Source organism: Candida oxycetoniae (assembly GCF_023343755.2).
Source record: "Candida oxycetoniae strain CBS 10844 chromosome Unknown scaffold50, whole genome shotgun sequence".
NCBI lineage: Eukaryota > Fungi > Ascomycota > Pichiomycetes > Serinales > Debaryomycetaceae > Lodderomyces > Lodderomyces oxycetoniae.
Window position 1 is genome coordinate 1 of NW_026055431.1, and position 15253 is coordinate 15253.

General features: G+C 38.9%; 4 protein-coding genes across 4 annotated transcripts; 2 read left to right on the forward strand and 2 right to left on the reverse strand. All coding sequences in view use genetic code 12, as the record gives it.

Annotated features, from left to right (window-relative positions):
• Nucleotides 1–585: 585 nt before the first annotated feature.
• Nucleotides 586–2355, reverse strand: LEU4 (2-isopropylmalate synthase; the record flags this gene model as incomplete). The annotated part of the gene is made up of 1 exon (XM_049323734.1): nt 586–2355. The coding sequence occupies one exon, from the start codon at nt 2353–2355 to the stop codon at nt 586–588; it is 1770 nt and encodes a 589-aa protein (XP_049180409.1).
• A 686-nt stretch (nt 2356–3041) lies between these two features.
• KGF56_002499 (uncharacterized protein) lies at nt 3042–4676 on the forward strand (the record flags this gene model as incomplete). Its single annotated transcript, XM_049323735.1, has 1 exon — nt 3042–4676. One exon carries the CDS (start codon nt 3042–3044, stop codon nt 4674–4676), a length of 1635 nt encoding a protein of 544 aa, XP_049180410.1.
• A 2768-nt stretch (nt 4677–7444) lies between these two features.
• On the forward strand, nt 7445–10372 carry RIM8 (Rim8p; the record flags this gene model as incomplete). Its single annotated transcript, XM_049323736.1, has 1 exon — nt 7445–10372. One exon carries the CDS (start codon nt 7445–7447, stop codon nt 10370–10372), a length of 2928 nt encoding a protein of 975 aa, XP_049180411.1.
• Nucleotides 10373–10724: 352 nt separating this feature from the next.
• On the reverse strand, nt 10725–14474 carry KEL1 (Kel1p; the record flags this gene model as incomplete). Its single annotated transcript, XM_049323737.1, has 1 exon — nt 10725–14474. One exon carries the CDS (start codon nt 14472–14474, stop codon nt 10725–10727), a length of 3750 nt encoding a protein of 1249 aa, XP_049180412.1.
• Nucleotides 14475–15253: the final 779 nt, after the last annotated feature.

Genomic DNA, 15253 nt, shown 5'->3' on the forward strand with positions numbered 1-15253 from the left:
CTCGCTTCGCTCGATAGTGGAGCACACTAGCTGCCACCGACACTCTCCTCTCTCTACACTACTCTCCTCTCTCTACACTACTCTCCTCTTTCCTCTTTGGCTGCGAAATCTTTATTCTTTTTCCCCTATCAGCTTTGTTTTACGTTATATACTACTTTTTCCATACTCCATTATTTCAACATAGTAACGCACATTTAATAGGTGCACTATCGAGCAGAGCGAGAACGTGTCACTAGTCAGTGCTACTCCACTATCGAGCAGAGCGAGAACGTGTCACTAGTCAGTGCTACTCCACTATCGAGCAGAGCGAGAACGTGTCACTAGTCAGTGCTACTCCACTATCGAGCAGAGCGAGAACGTGTCACTAGTCAGTGCTACTCCACTATCGAGCAGAGCGAGAACGTGTCACTAGTCAGTGCTACTCCACTATCGAGCAGAGCGAGAACGTGTCACTAGTCAGTGCTACTCCACTATCTCGCTTCGCTCACTATCTTGCTTCGCTCACTATCTTGCTTCGCTCACTAGTCAGTGCTGCTCCACTATCTCGCTTCGCTCGATAGTGTCGTTAGTGTCGATGTTATTTTTTTAAAGTTTTATTTTACCTTGATTGACTAATGAGTTGACAACACTAAGAATGGCTTCAATTGAAGCTTGACTGACATCATGATTAATGCCACATCCCCATCTCGAAACTGTTTCTCCTGTAGCATCAATATAGCTCAATTGTACATAAGTTGCTGCTTTTGAACTAGATCCACTTCCCAATGAATGTTCTTGGTAATTAACAACTTCAAACAATATACCGAATCTTTTGGAAATTGCATCGATAAAAGATGAAATTGGTCCATTTCCTTCTCCGAATAAAGTGATACCATTAGCTGATGATGGTGATTTCAATTGAGCAAAAATCTCTCTCGACGAATTATTCTTACCCTTTGTAATTTCAAATTCAGTCAATTGCAATGGTGATTCTATAAGGTACTCATTTTTGAAAAGATCAACAATTTGGCTAGTCTGTAATTCACATCCCAGTTTATCGGCTTTTTCTTGAACTAGCGATGAAAATGAAACTTGCAACTGTCTTGGTAAATCTAATCCAAGTGATCTAAGAATAATCCATGCGCTTCCTCCTTTACCGGATTGCGAATTAACCCTAATCACGGCTTCATATGTTCTACCTATATCCTTTGGATCTAATGGTAGATAAGGTATAGCCCATTTTGCGTCATCTCTCTCATATGCAAATCCCTTTTTAATAGCATCCTGATGAGATCCGCTAAATGCACAAACAACCAAAGATCCTCCATATGGTGCTCTTGGGTGCACTTGAATCTTATTACAACGTTCACTTACATCAATAATCGATTCCATATCACTGAAATCCAAATTGGGAGCAATACCTTGAGTATACAAGTTCAAAGCCACAGTCACCAAATCAACATTTCCTGTACGTTCACCGTTTCCAAAAATACATCCTTCCACACGATCTGCGCCTGCTAATAAGCCCAACTCGGTAGCGGCAACTCCACAACCACGATCATTATGACAATGTACTGAAACAATAACTTTTTCACGCTCGGTTATATGTTTACAAAAGTATTCAATTTGATCAGCATACACATTTGGACCAGAAACTTCTACAGTTGCAGGTAAATTAAAAATCATTGGAGTTTCCAATGTTGGTTCCCAAGCTTTTTTCACAGCTTCACAGATCTCAACAGCAAATTCAACTGGTGTATCTGAAAAACATTCTGGTGAAAATTCTAGGTTCCATTCCGTTTCTTGCATTGTTGGATCATCTTTAGTTAATTTTCTGACCAACTTTGTGATTTCCACAGCCTTTGCAATGGCTACAGGTTGTGACATGCCAAAGACAACTTCGCGAAAAACATCTGATGTTGCCAAATATATATGAATTATTGCCTTTTTGGCGCCTTTAACACTCTCAATGGTTCTTCTAACTAAAGGTTCCCTGGATTGAGTCAAGACTTGGATAGTAACGTCTGTTGGAGCATTTTCCACTGCGTATCTCGTAAAATCAAAATCGGTTTGCGATGCCAGGGGAAAGCTCACTTCAATTTCCTTGAACCCTATATCGACCAATTTATGGAAATACTCCTTCTTTTCCGAGATGGACATCGGATCAGGTAGTGATTGATTGCCATCTCTCAAATCTGTAGATAACCACCTTGGTGCTTTTGTAAGGACTTTCTCGGGCCATTCTCTATTCTTGAGTTGGATTTTTTTGGGGGGTGGATATTTGACACTAGGATCTTTTAGCATATTCTTGTACTGTAATTTTACAGGTGGTATTCTTGATACCGCTCGTTTAAAGAGCCTCAACGGGGAAAACATGGCCATACGAGACACTATCTTGCTCTGCTCTATAGTGGAACAATACCGACTAGCTAATGAAAAATATCGCACACGGGTTTGATTGCAGAGATATCCCCTTGAATCAGTTTTTTGGTATCTATGTATCTATGTATACCTTGTGCAACAATATAAAAAGATGAGTAATAAGTCTCTTCTCTTTGCAACAATAAAAAACTGGGTAGTGGTAGCGATGCTACAAAGTTCCTTGATTACTTTTGTTACAAAAAGCTATTGGATAAACCTCTGTTAAAGATGAGTAATAAGTCTCCTCTCACTCCCTCTTTTTAGTAAACCCCTCCCCTCCTTCTAACTTAATTTTTCAATTTTTCATTTACACTCCGGAACAGGAGCTAAATAATAAATAATATGTGAAAAATTGAATCTCAGGGCCGATGCCGGGGGGGAAGGGGGGAGTGAAAAACCTAGACTTCCTATTTGGGAAGTAACATACTACAACGAGATGAGCTGCGAATTTGAATTTTTTTTTTTTTCCGTTTTTCCTTTTTTGGCTTTTGCTTGTCTCATCTCATACGATGCTCATCGCTTGAGGATGAAAAAAAAAAAAAATTAATCAAATTAATTTGATCAAAAAGTGATATTTTTCAGCTACACTTGGGTTTTTTCATCGAGGTAGTGTAAGAGAGTTGGTACAAAAAGGGTTATTCATGGGTAAATCTTCAGATAAAGTAGACAAGAAGTTGTCTAAAGCTAAGGTTTCAAAGCCGGTGAAAAAAGTTGAAAAGGAAGAGTCTTCATCTAGCTCTAACTCATCATCTGAATCTGGGTCCGAGTCCGAGTCCGAATCCGAGTCCGAATCCGAGTCATCTAGCTCTAGCTCATCATCCTCTGACTCATCTTCATCTGAGGAGGAAGAAGAAGAAGAAAAAGTTGAGGTGAAAGAAGTTAAGAAAGAAAAGAAAAAAAAGACAAACACCAACACCAGTTCATCTTCCTCCTCCTCTTCCTCTTCTTCTGCCTCTAGTTCAGAGTCATCAGATGATGAAGAAGAAGAAGAAGAGACTGTTGTTGAGAAAAAAAATGTAATGGAAATCAAGAAATCAAGAAGAGATTCTAGCTCAAGTTCATCATCATCATCCGGTTCTGATTCAAGCGAAGAAGAAGAGAAAGAAACTGGTGGAGCTAAAACCGCTGGAAAAATAAAGAAGGCCAAAAGAGGTTCAAGTTCCAGTTCAGAATCATCTGACGAAGAAAAAGAAGAAAAGAAACCTGTTAATAAAAAGGAAAAAGCAACAAAGAAAGCATCGTCGTCTAAGTCGAACTCATCATCAACAACATCAGATTCCGAATCAGATTCCGACTCCGACTCATCTAGCTCAAACTCATCATCATCAGATTCCGATTCTGACTCCGACTCATCTAGCTCAAGCTCGTCATCATCATCAGATTCTGACTCTGATTCTGATTCTGATTCCGACTCCGACTCCGACTCCGAAGTAAAAGAAACATCAAAGAAACGTAAAATTGAAGAAACTGAATCTGAAGAACTGTCAACTTCCAATAAGAAATCCAAACCTATAGAAACACAAGAACCAGAAGAATCAGAAGAACCAGCAACCTTATTTGTTGGTAGATTATCCTGGAATGTAGATGACGAATGGTTGAAGACCGAGTTTGAACCAATAGGAGGTGTTCTTAGTGCTAGAGTTATAATGGAAAGAGATACAGGCAAATCCAGAGGTTACGGGTACGTTGATTTCAAAAACAAGGCAGCTGCAGAAAATGCATTAAAAGAAATGCAAGGCAAAGAAATTGACGGAAGACCAATTAATTTGGATATGTCTACTGGTAAGCCACATGCATCCAAATCGAATGCAGGTGAAAGAGCTAAACAATTTGGTGATTCTCAATCACCACCAAGCGATACATTGTTTGTGGGTAATTTATCATTCAATGCAGATAGAGACAATTTATTCAAAATTTTCGGAGAATATGGTAGTGTTATATCATGTAGGGTACCTACTCATCCAGATACTCAACAGCCAAAGGGATTTGGATATGTTCAATTTTCGTCTGTTGATGAGGCCAAAGCTGCATTAGAAGCTTTGAATGGAGAATATATTGAAAACAGACCATGTAGATTAGATTATTCGACACCAAGAGATAACAATAATGGTGGTGGTGGTGGTGGTAGTGGCCGTGGTGGACGTGGTGGACGTGGTGGACGTGGTGGATTTGGACGTGGTGGATTTGGAGGTAGAGAGAGATCTGCTACGCCTAGTGGTACACCAACTCCAAGAAAATCAACTGAGTTCAAAGGTACTAAAAAGACATTTGATTAGAAATAAAGATATAGTGTAATAATAGGAGGAGGATTTAATAGTGACCGACTATCGACACTATCGAGCAGAGCGAGATAGTGTCGATAGTCAATGCTTCTTGAGAGTCAATGCTGCTCTACTATCGAGCAGAGCGAGATAGTGTTGATAGTCAATGCTTCTTGAGAGTCAATGCTGCTCTACTATCGAGTAGAGTGAGATAGTGTCGATAGTCAATGCTTCTTGAGAGTCAATGCTGCTCTACTATCGAGCAGAGCGAGATAGTGTTGATAGTCAATGCTTCTTGAGAGTCAATGCTGCTCTACTATCGAGTAGAGTGAGATAGTGTCGATAGTCAATGCTTCTTGAGAGTCAATGCTGCTCTACTATCGAGCAGAGCGAGATAGTGTTGATAGTCAATGCTTCTTGAGAGTCAATGCTGCTCTACTATCGAGTAGAGTGAGATAGTGTCGATAGTCAATGCTTCTTGAGAGTCAATGCTGCTCTACTATCGAGCAGAGCGAGATAGTGTTGATAGTCAATGCTTCTTGAGAGTCAATGCTGCTCTACTATCGAGTAGAGTGAGATAGTGTCGATAGTCAATGCTTCTTGAGAGTCAATGCTGCTCTACTATCGAGCAGAGCGAGATAGTGTCGATAGTCAATGCTTCTTGAGAGTCAATGCTGCTCTACTATCTCGCTTTGCTCGCTAGTGGAGTAGCACTGACTAGTTACACCATCTCGCTTTGCTTGATAGTGTCGCGGACTATACTAAAAAAGACTCTTGTTGCAACCATTATCTAATTGGTTTAAATTGATGTAACAATCGCTCCACTCGATAGTGTCAATAGTGTTGTTATCAAGTGCTGCTCCACTCGATAGCGCCAATAGTGTTGCTATCAAGTGCTGCTCCACTCGATAGTGTCAATAGTGTTGTTATCAAGTGCTGCTCCACTCGATAGCGCCAATAGTATTGCTATCAAGTGCTGCTCCACTCGATAGAGTCAAAGTACAAGCCACGAGGCTTAACAAAGGCTTACAACTTATTGAAGAAAATACTAAATTATTTAGATATCGATGTATTTTGTAAATACATCGATAGCGGAAGTATTGGAGAGGGAAATAACAAGAAAGGCAAAGTTGAACAGAGTATATAGTCGTTGAAGAAAGATATAGTAAACACAGATGTAGCTAAACAAGAAATAGCTATACAAAATATAGTTCAACAAGAAATAGCTAAACAAGAAATTGGAAACACAGATTTAGTTTAACACAAATATAGCTAAACAGTTGATATTTCTCTTGTACAATCTTGCGGCGGTTTGCATCTATCGAGCGACACTATCGAGCGACACTATCGAGCGACACTATCGAGCAAAGCGAGATAGTGTCGATAGCATGGCTACAAAGTGCTGCTCGATAGTAGAGCAGCATTGACTATCGACACTATCTCGCTCTGCTCGATAGTGTCGCTCGATAGTGTCGCTCCATAGTGTCTCGATAGTGTCTCGGGTTACGCATATGGTAGCACCATTCTTACAGAGCCACAATCTGATAGTCATTGCCATGGGGAAAACAATTTAACCCGAGAATCGTAATCAGTAATTGGTAGACTACAACAGTATTGCACATTTCAATAGTTGATAGTAGTTGTCGTGTTTCTCATTGGGATACTGACTAATGAGAAAATAGATGCTTTACCAAAGATGTTTAACAAAGCTTTTGCATTTATTTTTAATCTTTACTTTTTAGTGACACTATCGAGTAGAACGAGATAGTGTCAATAGTTAATGCTGCTCTATTATCGAGCAGCACTTTGTAGCCATGCTATCGATACTATCGAGCAGAGCGAGATAGTAGAGCAGAAAATGACTATCTCGCTCTGCTCGATAGTATTTTGCTCGATAGTAGAGCAGCACTTTGTAGCTATCCTATCGACACTATCTCGCTCTGCTCGACAGTGTCGCTCCACAGTGTCGCTCGACAGTGTCCAATTTTTCGCCGAGTTTACCGTATTTAGGGCGATAGCCCGAATTAGCCATGGCTATCGCGCTACGAATCCGCGCTACGAATTCGCCCCAACGAAAAATTCAAAAGAAAGAAAAAAAAACCAACTAACAGAAAATTACATACTTTATACTTGTTTGTAGTTATAACATTTAAAGGATACCCTCAATATCAGGGTAAGATATCGCCAATTTCCAATAGGGTATTGTTATAAAAGTACAAGTATATCAAGGTTTCTTATAGCTGGGACCAATAGACCTGAGGACAAGTTATAACACCCGATATTAGGGGAAACTAAGAGACGTTGATAAAGTGAAATTTATTTAGTTGTTAGAGATTAGAGCATCCCCCCCAAAGGTTCCTTTGCTATTTCCCGCTTTCCAGGCTCATATATAATTGTGACTAGAGGAAAACCCCATTGCTATCAAGTGCCGCCCCCACTCAATAGTGGTTTTACTGCTGCTCCCACTCAATAGTGGTTTTACTGCTGCTCCCACTCAATAGTGGTTTTACTGCTGCTCCCACTCAATAGTGGTTTTACTGCTGCTCCCACTCAATAGTGGTTTTACTGCTGCTCCCACTCAATAGTGGTTTTACTGCTGCTCCACTATCTCGCTCCGCTCGATAGTGTCGTCGATAGTGTCGTCGATAGTGTCGTCGATAGTGTTTTCTTACATGTACATATATATGTACCCAAATTGACCTGCTGACCCCCACCCCTCCCATTGGTTCCTTGTGCAAATCAAAGACGATTTCAACCTCAGCTATTTATTTGGGAACAGAGTCATGAGACGTGCAGTATCAAAGATACTACCTACGTCGAAATTATTTGATGAGAATTCTCCAAACAATAATTCGGCAAAATCAGGAGGCTTAAGCTTCTCATCAAGTTTCAAACTAGATTTTCATTCAGTAGATGAGTTTTATATACAGCTAGACAATCCCCATAAGGTGTGGCTTCCCGGTGATGAAGTATCGGGACAAATTGTACTACTAACAAAAAAGAACTTGGCTAATATCATAATTACGCTATCATTTACTGGGTTTATAAAGATTAATGCATCTTCACACTCGAAATTGAGACCGATAAAACATACCTTGTTTGATCATACTATAAAGATATATGGGAATGAAAATAACAGCAGCGACAACAGCAACAACAACACCACCACCAACACGGACGAGTTCTCCAATGGGTTATCCAAGGGTGAACATGTGTTTCCCTTTATTGTTAAGCTCCAGAATAAAAAAATATTCACTTCAATCGACTTTGGTAAAGGGTCCATAAACTATTCCTTGATTGCTTCTGTTGGGAGCTCTTCGTCTTACACCATTGCAAACTCATCATTTTCAAATATGCCGACGCCGCCAAATGAGAATTATCAAAATAATAGCAACAACAAAAAGAAATACTTGCATAATCCATCACGTACATCTGAGAAGTTGATTAATTTAGTGAACCCTATTGATGTATCTGAATTACCACGACCTAAACCAAAAAGGCTAATACTAAGAGATCCTAGGAGTAGCCTTAATCGAGATAGGAAATTAATGAGAACAAAATCTTCCACATCAACAATAAATACAATTAATACATTTGCTACTCTTTCTTCCAACAACTCGGATCAAAATTCTGTGGATGACCGAATATCTGAGGTGAACGATCCAATCAACAACAATATAATTGGCATTAACGATAACATTGACGATAACAACAACAACAACAATAATAATAACAATAATAACAATAACAATGATAATGATAACAATTGTAACAGTAACAGCAATAATAGCATCGGCAACATCAACATCAGCAACAACGCCACCACTCCTAGCAACGCCATCACCACCCAGATTCCCACCCTTGTTCCAAATCCAAACTCAAACAACATTACCATTGCTTCCGGTCCCGCCAATTTGGATAAACTGTCATTCTCTGTCAACAAACCGGCACCTACTATAAAGGTTATTTTAGAAGTACCTCAACGTGGCTACCTACGTGGGGAATCTATACCAATCAAATTATCAATAAATCATTTAAAGAAAATACAAGACTTGAACGGGATTATTGTTACCTTTGTGCGAGTGTGCCGGTTAGACAATGGACCAGATGGCGTTATTGAAAGTTTCAGAAAAGATTTACAACAAGTGGTGCTACCTTTATTCGTTGACCCTCAAACATTCAAATCGGAGATTCAATCTTCAATACGAGTACCAGCAGATGCATTCCCAACTATAGTTGGGTGCCCCTTGGTTTCATTTCAATATTTTATTGAGGTATTGATCAACTTATCTGGAAAATCTGTAGTTGTTGACCCGGAACTAGTTTCTGAACGGCCTCAACCAGATAGCATAAATGCCCAGCAACCACATAGCCTATCATCAATAGAAAACTTTCGATTCAATTTCAATTCATCAATACAAACTCAAAAGGAGCGGTCCAATTTCATCAATACTGATCGGTTTAAACGGTCCAAAAAGTTTTTACAATTAACAACAGAAATTTGCATAGGTACACATAGACTGAAATTAACCACTGAAGAAGATGACTTGCAAACAGTTCACTCATCATTGGACAATAGTGTTCATAGTGGTGGTGGTTCAATATCAAGAAGATCGTCATGCCTGATTACAAATTCAAATTCTCACACATCTCCCACTTTATTTGCAAATTTGCCCCAGAATCGTGCGTCGCCACATGCAGCTAATAATTTCACACATTCATCTTCAGGTAACTCATCACCATTGACTAATATAACGCCAACTTCAGTTGCTCATACAACTTCAGCTGCAGGTAGCTCTTCCAATTCAGTTTACGGAGGACACTCAATACCATCTCACCCAACACCCCCAGTACCTTTAGCACCGTCGTCGACATTACCCCATTCTCCTCAGAGATACCAATTCAATTCCATACCGGAAACGCAAGAGGTTCATAATTTCGAAATACCACCATATTCGCATCGTACTCCAAATGAAACAGTTCCTGAATACACCAGCAACAGTTTTATTCCAGCCGCGACTATGCAACCCCCATTAGTTCAACAACAACAACAACAACACCCTGTAGTGGATCCTATATCGAATGAGTTTATGGCTAATTTACGAGAGAATTCTAACTTGAGTGAAAAGCAAAGAATGCAACAACTTGAAGACAGTTTATTGCCCTCTGCTCCGCCAAATATGGATGATGCATTAGATGAATTTGAAAGTAGAAACAAGAATTATGGTCAGATACAATTTCATAAACAGCAGCAGCAGGAAAGGCATGGACAAGACAGTCATTCATCGGACAATAATGAACAACAACCACCTCAGCAAGTTTTTCCACATTCAATGAATGTGCCCACGAGACAACAATTCAATTTCTTTTCCTATGCTGGTCAATCATCTACCTTGAATTCTAGTAATCTTCCGAGACAGGCTCAGGATAATATCGGGTTGTTTCAAAATCAGCAACAGCAACAGCAGCAACAGCAACAGCAACATCATCAACAACAACAACAACAGCAACAGCAAGAGGAACAACATTCTTCACAGCAGCAGCAACAACCACAACAGAGTGGTAGCACTATAACTAGGAATACCCAGTTACAAGAAGAACTTTTCAACGATGACGTAATTGATAATGTACCAAATTATATGAATGCAGAGCATGATCAATTGCTTAGCAGTGGCCATTATTCGTCCCAAACTCCTCAACAACAAGAATAACACCAAAAGCAGCAAGAGTTGTTTGTTCATCATAAAGAGTATGAAGATGGAGAGAGGTGCGTGGTATAAATGAGGTTTTCTTTTGTTTTTTTAAAGGTAGGGCTTTAGATGTAAGACCCCGATTTAAAATGAAATTGCGATATAGCCATCATGATGACTACCACTATTTCTTAGAAACAGTATAGAGAGGGAGGAGTTGTGGCTTACATAGTTGATATACAAAATGTATCAATCAAAAGCATAGATAAAATACACAGTACTATTAAGACAAAATTATTCAAAAAAAAATAAAAATTCCCACATCAACATCAGGTCCACCCTCAATGATGTTTCTGTATTACTTCTCCTTTCCTTAATCCTGTTTATTTGACAAGTACAATTGTTTCTGCAATGTAGTAACATTGTCCTTTAACTGGTCTCTTTCTTGTTTGAGTATATACAAATCGGCTTCAAGATCTTTAATCTTCATATGATAATGTGCGTTAGAAATCACTTCCTCGTCTTCTTCTTCAACTTCAACCTCTTCATTTTCAGGCGAGAAACCTCTTGCTTCATCGTAATCATTAAACAGAGGTGTTCCATCTTTTGAACTGACCTTTTTCGTGCTTGCACGTTTGTACATCTTCAACTCTCTGTTTTCCTTCATTAGTTTTTCTAATGATTGACGCTGGAAATATAATTCATCCTGGTTGAGCTTTAAAGCTTTTGAAGTATTGTTAACCGATTGAAGTGATTCTTTGTAATTTTCTTCCAAAGTATGCAAGGTTTTCAACTTTGAATCAAGCTCTTTACGAAGTAGTTCAATTTCTAGAGATGAGGACTCCTCATTTTGTTTGCTAATGGCTAATAACTCATCAACTTGTTGTTGTAACCTAGCTACAACAGGATTGTTCTCAGGGGTTGCCAACAACATTGCTTCTTTCTCTTCAACATTTGCTTTAGCAGACTGTTGCTTCATGCTCCACAAATTGACTAAATTGCCCAATTGGGAAGAGATTTCTCTTTTGGATCTTGCACTGCTGAGAATAGACCTATTGTCTCCTCCATTACCGTTACCATTACCATTACCTCCATTACGCGGCGTGCTATACCCTTCGTCATCCAACTCATTTTCTTCTTCTTCTTCCTCTTCATTTGCACTTATTTCATCATCGTTGTAAATGGCTTTGTAATTCTCAAACTTCAAGTTTAAGTTATCATATTTAGTTTTCCATTCGTTAATCTCCTTGTTCAAACTCTCTTGATCCTTCACTTGGTGGCTTAGTTTTTCAATCTGATCTTCTTGTAATTTGATTACTTTTTGCAATTTATCCAATTGTCCAATATGATTATTCATAAATGGTTCAAAATCTTCAAATTTAGCCTTGAGACTCTTGTTCTCTTGTTCCAAATAAACTAACTTGTTTTTCAACTCCAATCTCTCAAGCTTGTATCTATTCAAGTCAGAGATCTTCGAGGAAGGCGCTGGTTGTTCTGGGTCCCATGCACTAGGGTCCAATGTTGATTTTAATTCATTAATCATCGCATCCCGTTCATGGAGCTCCTTGATGTAATTGTCAACATCTTGTTGATGCAATGCCTTTGTGCTGGAATGTTGCTTTTCAAGACCTTCAATTCTTTCAGTAGCCTTTTGCATCTGTTCCTTTGTTGACTGTTTGAGCTGTGCCAATTCATTGGTCAACTCTACAATAATCTTTTTGGCTTTTTTGTCAGTCTCTTGGACAGAAGAAGTAGGAGAAGGTGTAACTGCCTTCAAAGAGGTCTCCCTTTTGCTAACACTGGACTTCCTTGTTTGAAGTGGCTCAGTAATAGTAGACCTTTGCAGATAATTAGCATCCTCGCTATATTCTTCAGGATAGCGAGATGTCTCTTCTGGATAATGAGATGTTTCTGGTCCATAACTTTGATCCACAAAGTTTGATTTTGAAGGCTCTTCAACAGGTGCAACGGGTGCAACAGGTGCTGCCTCGGCGGCATCAGCAACATCGTGTTTCTTAGCCGAGGCTGCACCAGCCGCAGCAAAAGCAGCAGCTACTCCAGCCCCTGAAACTCCAACATTTGTCACCAGTGTGTCAGCAGGTTCTCCAGCTTTTGGGTCTAGTGATCTTCTCTTTGCATATATGTTTTCTTGTTCTTCTATATCTTGTTTCTTTGCTTCCTGTTCCTGTTCCTGTTCCTGTTCCTCTTCTTCATGTTGTTGCGTATCAAAGTGACCATTCATGTGACCACCAACTATTGGAGTATCGTGAGGTGTGGTGGCTTCAGTTTGGTATACATGTGCCAAATCTTCGTGATCAAATTGTGATATAGTACCGGAGGGTACATCAACCTCAACAAAATCGTGTTCGTTAACTGCAGAGGTATTGACCATCTCATTTTCAGCTCTTTCTGGTGATGTTGAAGCTAATGGCGTTGCATAGTCTTCTGGACCAGCAGAATAACTCCTTGCATGACGACCATATCTATTGTCAAACCCATCTTCTGGCTTTCCTCCTGTTGTTGTTGTTGCTGCTGCTGCTGTTGCAGATGCAGATGCAGCGATTTTCCTTGGTTTTTTGACTTGCTCAACTGGCGCAGACATGAAATGGTCAACTATACCAGCATCCAACTCATAAATCATGGTACCAATTTCTTCACCATTAAATGTCTCATAAGTGTCAAAGTTATGTGGATCGCTCACAATATAATCATTCTTATCGCCGCCCATAACAATGAGTTTGTTGTATTTTGGCAAGTAGGTCATTGAATGACCACACCTTGGACCCGGTCCATTTTCTTCAGCACTCTCAAGTAACTTAAACCACACCAATGTGTTTAAATCTAAATAGTACAATGAACTATAGATGATGCCACTGAAATCATTACCACCATAGATATATAATCTATCGTCAACGATGCAACTTGAATGTTCATTCACCGGTAATGGCACAGTACCGCTTGTTTCAACTTGAGTCCATTTCTCTTCTTCTGCATCAAAAACCCACAAATCGTTTGAAACTTTTTCATTGTTGTAAACACCACCAAATACATAAATCTTATTATTGTAGATTGACATTGAATGATTAGTCAAAGGAGGTGGCTTAAAGTTGTATTTTGGCTCAACTAGTTTCCAACTTGCTTTAGGCGATTTGAATGAATTCAATTCAAAATAGTACAAGTCATTAAATACGTCATTCTCCAATTGACCTCCAAATAAGTAAAGCCGAGACGATTGGTTGTTTAATGATATTACCCCCAAAGTGTGTCCATATCTACCATTAGGTTTATTTTGAATATGGCCTGGAATAGTATATTTGTTGTTGTTGATGTTGAACAAGTAAAAATTGTTATCAGGGAAGCCATTCTCATCGGTCTCCACAGTATCTCCTCCATAAATGATAAATGCGTTACCACATAATACAGAAGAATGGCCTACTCTTGCAGGCGGGTTATTGTTGCTGTTTAAAATTTCGATATTTTCAGCAACATAGTTCAACACCTCACCTTGACCACCTTCTTGCGGTATAATTTTCCAAGTATCTCCAAACACCGAACCTTCTTTTAATCCACCCATTATGAAGATTTCATTCTTCTCGCTTGAAATTGAAGATGCGGCATGCCTGTACCGAGGGAATGGAGAGTTGAATATTTTGAACCTATTCCAAGGATTCATGACATTCAAGTTTGGTGGAGGACGAGATTTGTAAGGTATAGTAGCTCCAAATGCAGCTTCTCCGTAAGGCTTCTCTCCGTATAGTGCCTGCTGCTGCTGCTGTTGACGAGTCAATGGTTCATGAATCAGTGGCATGGTTTCTTGGTAGCTGTTAACTTCGTTATTGCTGTTGTTGTTGTTGTTGTTAACACTTTTTCCAAATCTTTTAGAACTAAAGAGTTTCAGGTGTAAATGAGCAGGCGAGTTTGCTGTTTCTCCAATTGAACTTGTTGCTGAAGCACCTGATGAAGCAGCTGATGATCTTATTCTTGACTTTCGTTTTTTCGAGAAAAGTTCCTGTTGGTGCTGCTGTTTCTGCTGCTGTTTCTGCTGCTCTTGCAGTTGGTTTTGTTGCTGATTTGGGTTATCTGGGTTTAGCTGTTTCTTCTTTACGAACCTAAACTTGGCCATACCTTGTTGAAAAGAAAAGCCAAGGACTTTAAGGTTTTTATTTGAAAGAAAAATAAAGGGAAATAAGTTAAAGGGAAATGAGCTAAAGGGGAAGGGAAAATCCTGAATTAGGGATCAGTTGAAGGGGAGTGGGGGGGGGGGGGGGGGGGGGTGGGAAAAAGATATTTGAGAGGGGAATATATTTATACTTGTAACTTGACAACTTAGTCTTTTTTTTCCAAACCACCGTTTAAATTTGTAACTTACCCTTTAATGGTACCTAAAAAGGTTAACCTTCTCGTAGTTTATAACTTAAATTACTTGTCTTGGGTTTGGTTAATTGGTAAAATTTGCAATCGGCAATTATTAAATAATATTTTTATGCAACAATATTGCAAAAGTGCACGACTAAATTAACTTACAATAATACCGAAATAGTAATATCGTATAATGTAGCATGTATTATATAATGTAGCATGTATTATATAATGTAGCATGTGTTATTATATAATGTATCATATATTATATAATATATTATATAATATAATATATGGTTTGACTTGTATATAATATATGGCTGATATGGTTTGACTTGTATATATGGGTTGACTTAGATTATGGGTTGATTTAGATTCATATATATATAATGTATGATTTGTATACAATGTAATTAATCAAAAAAGCCTTACCTTTTTTCTATACTTACCTCTTTTCTTCTCCTATGTTTCCCTCTTTTCTTCTCCTATGTTTCCCTTTTTTCTTCTCCTATGTTTCCCTCTTTTCTTCTCCTATGTTTCCCT